General features: G+C 35.0%; 2 protein-coding genes across 2 annotated transcripts; both read left to right on the top strand.

Annotated features, from left to right (window-relative positions):
• Positions 1–237: 237 nt before the first annotated feature.
• On the top strand, positions 238–5174 carry LOC145641374 (ATP-citrate synthase alpha chain protein 1-like). The gene is made up of 13 exons (XM_081692270.1): positions 238–389; positions 560–676; positions 1997–2173; positions 2278–2439; positions 2561–2641; positions 2799–2850; positions 3091–3205; positions 3310–3391; positions 3521–3616; positions 3708–3809; positions 4160–4276; positions 4367–4483; positions 4849–5174. The coding sequence occupies exons 2-13, from the start codon at positions 578–580 to the stop codon at positions 4918–4920; spliced, it is 1272 nt and encodes a 423-aa protein (XP_081548396.1). The 5' UTR covers positions 238–389; positions 560–577; the 3' UTR covers positions 4921–5174.
• A 1410-nt stretch (positions 5175–6584) lies between these two features.
• LOC145641245 (uncharacterized) lies at positions 6585–10458 on the top strand. Its single transcript, XM_081692266.1, has 3 exons — positions 6585–6742; positions 7262–9096; positions 10089–10458. The coding sequence occupies exon 2, from the start codon at positions 7292–7294 to the stop codon at positions 8729–8731; it is 1440 nt and encodes a 479-aa protein (XP_081548392.1). The 5' UTR covers positions 6585–6742; positions 7262–7291; the 3' UTR covers positions 8732–9096; positions 10089–10458.
• The last annotated feature ends 258 nt before the right edge of the window (positions 10459–10716 follow it).

Here is a 10716-nt window from a genome sequence, read left to right as displayed (position 1 = left end):
AGCGATCAACTAAACATTAATTTTCTTACTTCCAATTAATAATTATATATATATATATAAAATCATACGTAGTATTCTCCGATATTATTAGCCGTCCGATCTGTAAGATCAACGGACAACATTGCTTTTTATGAAGCTGTTGGTCATAAGGTGAGTGGTAGGTACACTGCAACAAATCTTCCCGCGAAATTCCATTTAATTAATTATTATTATATAATTAATAATTAAATTTTACAGAAAAGGAAAAAATAATTAATTTTCAGTAAAATTAGTCAATTTTATGCAGTTATAAATAAGATTCAGGCTTCAGCCATTGTCTGTGAGTTTTCCCATTAAATCTCCCAGATTCACATTTTCTCTCTCTTCAGCTACCTGATTTTGATTTCACGGTAATATATATATTTTTTTTTAATTTTTTTTATTAATTGACAAGATTGGGTTTTCATGAAATTCTTGAATTTGAATTTTATTGATCTATTGTTGGTTTGATATGATTTTCTGGGTTTTTGAATTTAGGGTTTTTGATATTTTGTTGGTTTGATTTTTGGGTGAAAATTAGGTTTAACAAAGGGGGAAAATGGCAAGGAAGAAGATCAGAGAGTACGATTCAAAGAGGTTGATTAAGGAGCATTATAAGAGAATTTCTGGTTCTGAACTACCCATTAGATCAGCTCAAGTAAGTTTAATTTTTCATTTTATTTAGTGGGTTTTGAATTCAGAATTTATTTTTATGTGATTTGGATCATATATTATGCAAATATAATGTGTTTTGTTGAACTACATTGTCATGAAATTGAACTGTGTTTTCTCCGTTTCGGATTGATCGAAATAGTATGTTAAAACCCTGTTGCTAGTTTTAGAAAAATGTAGTAATTTATCAATGTAGATTTTCGGTTTTAATGGCGATTTTTCCAAATGTGGGCAATTTTTTTTCTTTTGATTTGTTTGTTTAGGTTTATCATTTGACTCTGATTGGGGATTATGATTTCAACCCTCATATGCTGAACAAAAATACGAAATTGATTTCGCGGTGAAGCCGGTGATCCATGTTTTAGTTGCAACGAATTGACTTTTACATTGTTTACACATTTACTTTGACTATCTTTGGTGATTGATTCTTGTGGGAAATCATAGTTATGTGTGATCTGGTTAGAATTTGTCCTATCTTTTTATATGATCTTTATGTTAACATTCAGTTTAGATACATGGATTATGATAATAGTCTCCAATAAGAATGTATCATGGACCGAATAAGAAGATTCTACGAGTCTCTATTCACATATCCATGATAATAGTCTTTTAGAATAGTAGAAGGCTGATTGGCTTAATAGCCAACTATAACGTGATTTGAGGAAGAATTTAGGGTAGGTGATCATTTTGGTTGTGTTTTTTGACTCTTTGGTATATGTAAATAATTCAATTCACAAGGCTTTAATCAACAACGGTATACAAATGTATTTTACGATACCCTTGCTTCATTAGACAGGTGACGATAGTTAGACTATATGCAGTATTGATCCTGCAATAATGGAGAGGCTACATCCTAATTGACCCAAAAATCAGTATCCAATGATCATTTGCTACTCAGAAATCTTCAATATATTGCGCTAATGTAATACGAAGTATGAGACCATGTTACTAATAGAATTCTGCTAAATTTTTTTTGGCTATGTCCTAAATGAATCTGTATGTTTTCTAGAACAATATAAGAGTTCTTTTTCAGAATCTAATCCTTTTTTTGCCGGAAATGACAATTTGACATAAAAGCTTCAATGTCATCTACTCTGATGTGTTTATTTTCCTATGTATATGCAATCATTTGCTCTATTACAAATTCAATTGACTTACTAAATTTGTTTACTACTGCACAACCTTATCTGTGGATTTTTATCTTCAATGTGGCATGAATTTCTTGTGAAGTTACTTTCTAATAATGTCATTGATGCTGCTGTATATGATACTTGAATTCGACCTGAGTTGTCTTTATTTTGACTAGATTACAGAGTCAACCGACCTGAATGAACTTGTTCAGAATGAGCCATGGCTATCATCTGAAAAGTTGGTTGTGAAGCCTGACATGTTGTTTGGGAAGCGTGGCAAAAGTGGTCTAGTTGCCCTCAATTTGGACTTTTCCCAGGTTACTGCTTTCGTAAAAGAACGTCTTGGCAAAGAGGTAGGTTGAATGGATCATCAGGACAATAACTGCTACGAGTACTTTTGTTAGAGAAAGTTGCTTTATTGTAGTAGTTACTGATTGTGCAAACGCTACAATAACAGGTGGAGATGGGTGGATGTAAAGGACCTATTACTACTTTCATTGTTGAGCCTTTCATTCCACACAATGAAGAGTTTTATCTTAACATTGTCTCAGAAAGACTGGGGAACAGTATAAGCTTCTCAGAGTGTGGTGGAATTGAGATTGAAGAGAACTGGGATAAGGTACTCCTGACACTTTGATTTCACAAAATGGAAATCATTCTAGATGCCCATTTCATATTGCAGTAAAAGTTATTTATACTAAGCACTTAAGCTGTAAGACATTGGTTTCTTCTCTATCCAGGTCAAAACAATCTTTGTTCCCACTGGTGTTTCTCTTACTTCTGAAGTCTGTGCTCCTCTGGTTGCTACTTTACCTTTGGAGGTACTCCCATGACCTTTGAAGTATAATATAGTTGCTTTATCTATATTTTACTGCAGAGTAAAGTTATACTACTTTTCAAGGGAAATTATCTGTTGAGAATATTACTTTCTGTGTAATTTATATTAGTATAGCTGACAATTTTTTCTCTCCCTTTTAGGTCAAAAGTGTTATTGAGGAGTTTATCAAAGTCATTTTCGCCCTGTTTTTAGGTAATTGGACATACTCTTTTTTAGTAGTTTTAATCTCAGACAAACAAGCTGATATTAGGGCAAGAAAACCAATATGTTCATTTGAGGTTTCTGTGGCAAAAAAACATTAAAAAAGCAGCCATCCTCTTACAATGTCATCTTCGTTTTTCTTTTTGATTAGTAAGCAATTTTTACTGATGCTCTTGATACTAATTATGTGGGGGGAAAAGGCGTAATTGTTAATTAATATCATAAATGCAGATCTGGATTTCACTTTCCTAGAAATGAATCCTTTCACATTAGTCAATGGGAGCCCCTATCCTTTGGACATGAGAGGCGAGCTAGATGATACTGCTACCTTCAAGAATTTCAAGAAGTATGCGCTCTTTCAACTGCACAAAATTTCTCCATCACCTTTATTCAGCTCTTCCTAGCTTCCTTAAGTAATAACACTTGCCCTTTTTTTGTACACTTCTGCAGGTGGGGTAATATCGAATTTCCATTGCCATTTGGAAGAGTTATGAGCCCAACAGAGAGCTTTGTTCATGGTCTAGATGAAAAGGTATAAAGTAGCTTCCTTTCTCAGATGGTGCTCCTAAGTATTTTAGCAAGGCTTTACATGTAGTTACATTGTCTAAAATTATCGTTGTATGAGGTGATCTTATTGTATTATGTTTTCCTTGTTGTGCAGACAAGTGCATCCTTGAAATTCACAGTTTTGAACCCCAAGGGAAGGATCTGGACCATGGTGGCTGGAGGAGGAGCCAGTGTGATCTACGCAGATACGGTATGGAATAGGACAGAAGAATGGACATTTTGATCTTTAAAAATATCTTGCATAAGTTTTATTCATGGCTTAAATTTTTTCCTTGCTACAGGTTGGGGATCTTGGCTATGCATCTGAGCTTGGGAACTATGCTGAATATAGTGGTGCTCCTAATGAAGATGAGGTCTTACAGTATGCCAGAGTAGTAATTGATGTAAGTTGATTTCTGTATTTATGCCAGAGTAGTTTTTGATGTACGTTGATTTCTCTAATTTAGCTCTTAAGCTGAGCCCTTTATCTACATAAAGTTCCCCACATATGCATGAAAGGCCATCATCATGTTGGATATATATATATATATATATATATATATATATATATATATATATATATATATATATATATATATATATATATATATATATATATATATATATATAATAGATGTTGGATAGATATATTGTTAACCAATAACTAATAACTATTTGGAATATCATCATCAACTTATTTGTTAACGCCCTTCATCCTAAATTTACATCACTAATTATCATACAACCTCTGCAGTGTGCTACTGCAGATCCTGATGGTTGCAAGAGAGCCCTCGTAGTTGGTGGAGGTATTGCTAATTTTACTGATGTTGCTGCTACCTTCAATGGAATAATCAGAGCTCTGAAGGAGAAGGTTAACTTGCTTCACTACTCCTTTTGGTTAGTGCTTGAATTTTGAATCAGTACAGTTTCTGAAACACATCTGCTGGTTTTTGCTTAACAGGAATCAAAGCTTAAAGCAGCAAGAATGCACATTTATGTGAGGAGAGGAGGTCCAAATTACCAAAAGGGTTTGGCTAAAATGCGGCTGCTTGGAGAAGAGATTGGAATTCCTATTGAGGTACATTATATTCTATTTGCTTTCAGAAGTTCAACAATCAATTTGTTACCTATGATGCTCTTTCTTATGTTGCGTTCTTTGAGATACCCTTGAAATGCTTTGGATGATGTAATCCTTAACTTTGCAATTATAGAGTATCCGTCTATGTTAGAATTTAAGCTGAAAACTTTAAAAGTCATACTGTAAGATTTTACTGTAAGTAGATAACATTTGTCTGAGAGTTCTGATCTTTACTTATTTATGGGTGATGTAAAAAGAAAGTAATAATATTGAACCATGAGTCCATCGTAACCCTAAAGAGCCCATAGTTCATAACAATCAAAAGCTTAACACGTCTGCTTTGCTAATTTCTTTATATTTTGCAGGTGTATGGGCCTGAGGCAACAATGACCGGAATATGCAAGCAGGCCATTGAATGTATTAGTGCTGCTGCTTAATTGGGTCTCAGCAAATTCAAATTTGAACCAGTCCTTGCCTCTACAGTGCTAGTTTATAGCTGATATAGATTTAGCACAAATTTAATGATGTTTTATAGATTTGTTGTGTGCTCTAGAGCAGATGCATTTGTTAGCACAGAATGAAGATCCTTTTTCTGTTATTGATACTGATAATCAATGTATAATACCTTGAATAAAGTCATTGGTTTCATTCAAGGATTATGATAATGAAATGTGATAAATTCCTTGACCTATATAGCTTCATCTTCCATTTCTCTTGTTCTCAATATCAAGTGTAACACCATTCCTTCAAAAGCAAAGGTCGATGTTACAGCTACTTTGAAGCTAACCCGTAACAAAAAAATTATATAACCAAACAAATCACTTTGTTCATAAACTTCTAGCATTATAAACTACAAATTACAGTGTAGGTTAATAATCTACTCCGTATAAACTAAATATTAATAATGTACTAGTATGAATTCTGCATGGGCTTGGTAGCTGATATAAATGAAACTTTTTGAAAACTGAAGTTAACTTATTGTACAGGGGGGGGGGGGGGGAAATGGTGAATCACTTGCATTGTCAAAAATGCTTTCAAAAGTTCACGACCCTCGACCAAAAAAACAAACAAACAAAAAAATAATAAAATAAAACACCCACACGGCCACACACTTTTCTAACTCTTAGTTATTTTGTATCTAAACGATATAAGAATGATTTAAATCAGACTTTGCCAAATGGCTGGGATTGATATGAAAAATGCACTCACACGAGATGAGATTAGCCGTAGACATTAACAATTTACTCATACATGCATTTGATATTGATGAGTAATGTACTACTCTGTGTCTCTGTCTCATAATGGCCCTGTTTGGTAATTAGCTGGTAACTGATTGTATTAGCTGCTTATAATAGCTGGTTTGACTAGCTGGTTATAGTAGCTGGATTGACTAGCTGATTATGATTAGCTGATTGTACAAAAATGTTTGGTAAATAGTTGTTAATTGTTAGTTGTTTTAGTGTATTTAAGAAACAAAAAGCTAATTGTACAATAAGCTAATTTTAAAAAGCTCTTATAATGAGTTTGAGCCCAAAAAACTCTTTTAATAAGCTATATATCAAACACCCAAATTAGCTTTTTAAATTGGTCAAACATCTAATTGGACAAAATAAGCTAAAAGCTCTTTAAAAAGCTTTTTACCAAACACACCCATTGTTTGCCTCGTATCTTTTACCGTTTTACGTTTGGTTCTATACTACTTAAAACTATAAGCACCATATCTTTACAAGAATTACAACCCACCAGTCCACCACTCTAGTCAATTCCTTTCAACCAAAAAAAAAAAAGTATTCATCCCCTAATAGAGCAAACAAAGGGAGATAGAGGCACTAGTTAGCTTATATACTTTGTAACAATTCGAATTTCAGTTCAGTTCAGTTCAGCTCATAATTTCCCTCTCTTATAAAATATTCATTTCAACTCGGTTTTGTTCCGTTCGGCTCCAATTAGTTTAGCTCGATTCAGCTCAGTTCAGTAAATGTGAACAGACCCTAAATATGTAGTGTTAGTTTACTTTAGAAATTTTTGTTGTATCATCTAATTATTATGCCTATCTAATTATATTACGGAGTAGATTATTTTGTTGTCCATTAATTTGTAGTTGACGGGTGCGCTACCATCCTCGAAATCACGGCTCCGACACTGGTGTAGAACACAGTTCCGAGTTTTCCAATTTTACCGAAACAGGCGTCATTGATTAATTTTTGAAGATCAAACTTTTCCAGAATTCGAATTCGACAGTCGCTCGCTCACTTTTAGGTAAATCAATAACTGGGTTTTCTCAATTTCTTACATTGCTTTACTCTTTTGAATTCAATTTTGATGATTATTTGATATTTTAGCATATAAGTGAAATAATTTGCTGAGGAAGCTGATTGAATTGAAGCACCTCTAAAAAATATTGATAAATGATTTAATCTGGGTTTTTTTATATATCATTGAAATGGGAATTCCGAGTTCTTGTATATTTAATTCTATATTATGGAAAGTGTTTAGGGACATGATGATGTAGACGCGATTTAATCATGGGTCTTGATGCATAAACTAATTTTGAGATTACAAAATTTCATTATGTTGTGATTTTCAGTTTACAATTTCTTGTTTGCGATGATATTTGATTATGAATGGATGTCAGTTGTCCTTATACATTGAATTTCAGTGAGATTATGTTTTGCTTTAACAAATTTGATTGGTTTTGAAAGTATGAAATTTGATAATAAAGATGAGAAGGTTGAACCTTTTTTTTTTTTTTTTTGGAAAAATTGGTGATTATCTTAGGATATTAAGGGAAGAATTACATTGTTAACAATGAGAGCTTCAATGAGGAAGTTGATAGCACCTCAAATGAAGCACCTTCAACAAACAACACCCACTGCAACCCTAGCTCCGATCCCTCAGCTTGAAGCCGCCTTCCCCACCCCGTTACCCACGCTTTCTCTAACCTCACCAACCACGCAATCCCAGCTCTTAACCTTCCTCAAGATACACCTTAGATCACCAATAACCTCGCAAACTCTCCTCCACTTCCTCAAGAACAAGCTGCATTACCACCCAAAATTCACCCACCTTGACTTCCATATATTCCAGTGGGCCAGTACCATTGATTCTTATCGCCATGACCATCATACTTACGAATGGATGATCAGGACTCTTGCTGTTTCTGACCGCTTTGATGCCCTCCGAGTAGTGGTCCTTGATATTATGCCCTCTAAACCGTGCCCATGCGCTGATGGGATCTTTTGTTGCCCAAGGATTGAACCTATATTTAGATTCGCCATCAATTCTTACTGCAGAGTTGGGAGACTGAATGATGCTTCACTTGCTTTTGATACTATGAAAAAATTGATTGATGGGAAACCTAGTGTTGCTGTTTATAATATTTTGATTCATGGGTTTGTCAAAAACGGTCAGCATGATAAGGCATTGCACTTGTATGATCAGCTTATTCTGGATAGAGTTAAGCCTGATGTGTTTACTTTCAATATATTGATTAGTAGCTATTGTAAAAGTAATCGTTTTGGCTCAGCTTTGGAGCTGTTTAAGGAAATGCGAGCGAAGAGTTGTGAACCGAATGTGGTTAGTTTCAATACTTTAATAAGAGGGTTCTTTAAGGAGAGAAATTATGAGGAAGGGGTTGCCATGGCATATGAGATGATTGATATGGGGTGTCAAATTTCAACTGTAACTTGTGAGATTTTGGTGAACGGGCTTTGCAAGGTAGGGAGAATGTTAAGGGCCTCTGAGTTGTTGATTGATTTATCAAGGAAAAGAGTTTTGCCAAATGGGTTTGATTGCTCTGATCTTGTTGAGAGCCTTTGCAGTGGATCAAATGCAATTAGAGCATTAGAGGTTGTGGAGGAGATGTGGAAAACAGGGAAAAGTCCTGGCATCATTGCTTGTAGTACTTTGGTAGAAGGTTTGAGGACTTCTGGAAACGTAGAAGATGCACTGAGGTTTGTCAACAAGATGCTAAAAGAGGGTATCATGTTAGATAGTGTGACTTTTAACTGTCTCCTTCAAGATGCTAGTCATTCGGGAAGCACTGCTGAAGCTGATAGATTGAGGTTGTTGGCTTCTAGCAAGGGTTTAGATGCTGATGATGTAACCTACAACATATTAGTTGCTGGTTACATGAGGGAAGGTAAAACAAAAGAAGGAGAGCTCCTGGTTGAGGAGATGTTGGACAAAGACTATATTCCTGATATTGCCTCCTACAACAGATTAATAGATAGGCTGCATAACATTTGAAACTTTGCTGGTTCAGGGCAAAATACCAGACTAAGGTAATCAAGAGGCACATCAATAACATTTGTTCACCTGCATTAATGCCAAATAGCATGATTGAAATGGTGAAAGGCTGTGGAATGAATGGCTCTGCTACAAATAGTATTTGAAGAGAGAAAGTGAGAATGGTGACAAAAAAAGATAGCATTACAGGCTATAGCCTTTTCACCTCTAAGCTGCTAACGACACCTTTCTTGCTCCCTTCAACCCCTCGATTGATCTAATGCACTGATGATTCAGTAGAAGGCAAGGAGAGCAATCTAGAATCAAAGAAAATATGCTTTAACTGTCTCATCTCCAAAGCCAGTGCAACTTGCTTTTTGTCAAAGGTAGGACTCTTATGCATGTTTTTCCTTTTTTTTTTTTTTTCCCTGATGTTGCTTTCCTTGAGCATTATTTGCTACTGTCCGGGATTTTCTATAGTAGGACTAGGTATGCAGTAGCAGATAAGAATGAAGCAAAGTTGCTTGTGAAGTGGCATAGCATCCTCTGAATATAGAAAACGAGTATACTATGTAAGCGAATCTCATATCGCAATTCTCTGAGGTTGGTGTTTTGCTCTTCTGTGGCTTGATCAACTGCATAACTAGGGTACTCAGTTGGGTAGGGTTATAAAGAGTAAATCTGTCCTGGTTTTGATGTACTAGAAAGTGATCTTCTAGTTTTCTTTATCCCTGATTTGTGTTCAGGGATCTGATATGTATTATTGTTATCTTTGATAATTATAACCCAAGGTGAGCTTTTAGAATTAGATAGGCTGTTAAATTAGTGTTGGGGGAAATTTGGAGTGCATGATTAATTGCTGGGTAATTTTTGTGATGGATAATCCTTTCATAGACTTGTAAATGCACTTTTGGGAGCCAAGTTCATGCAGAGAACATATCTAGTTTGCATAACAGCACTAAATTGCTCGAAGATTTGATGCAAGAGCTCATGTGCAAGAAGATTTTCATTATTAATCAGGAGCTATCACCAATACATTGATTATGATCCAACTATTTGCTCTATTAAAAAAGAAATGATAAAAAGCAAATTGCAGCTATTAGAGGTTGGATATTTTCAAATAAAAGTAGATGACAAGCTGTAATCTGTGAAACAGAAAATTCAGTCCATAACTACCTTGACAGCTGAAGGTTTTTTCTTTTTGGTTATAATTTTTACAAGTATTATTTATTTGATTATCATTTAACATAAGTAGATATTGGTTATGTGAGTATTCTGAAGTTAACCAATCTTTTATGGGCGAAGTAGAAACAGTGAGAGATCACTGCCTCAGTCAAAATCTAAAGCTAAAGCATTGCTTTCTTTTCTTTCTTCACAGGTACTAATTACTAAGGCACCCGTGACTGATATATGCTAGTAGGGAGATCATTGAATGTATTGGCACAGCTGAATCTGAATGCAGTGCCTCATTCTCTTCAGCCATAATGAAATAGTGATGATTCAAATTCGATGCAGTCTTTGCCTCTACAGTCTGCAGTCTCAGTGTCCAGCCGATATAGAATTAGCACAAATTTAATGATGATGTTTTATGTCGAATGGTTGTGTTTTCAGTAGGAAGAACTGATGGATGATGGCCATTGTTCAACTTGAAGTGGACATACACCTACTGACCTACATACCACCAAGGCAGGGGAGATGTATCGATTTTGATTTGTGGGCATGTATTTTATCCCCGCTTATTTAGAAAACTACATGTCATTTTCTACCTGTCATGCATTTCTATTTATTTGTGTATCCAAGGTCGCTGGAAAATTACAAAGCTCAGCCAATTTGGCCTACAAAACGGATGTGCTTTGGACAACAATTTCGAAAAAAAATTGAATATTTGGATTAGGCTAGTAACAAAGATATAAAGCTCGTTTGCCCGCCCTGTAAAATAGGGAAGGTATGGACAAATTGTCAAGCCCGCATGAAAACTTGAAAAGGCATGGTTTTGCTACATTAAG

This window comes from Chenopodium album, chromosome 1 (genome assembly GCF_948465745.1).
Source record: "Chenopodium album chromosome 1, dcCheAlbu1.1, whole genome shotgun sequence".
Classification (NCBI taxonomy): domain Eukaryota; kingdom Viridiplantae; phylum Streptophyta; class Magnoliopsida; order Caryophyllales; family Amaranthaceae; genus Chenopodium; species Chenopodium album.
This window is presented reverse-complemented; position numbering and strand designations above follow the sequence as displayed.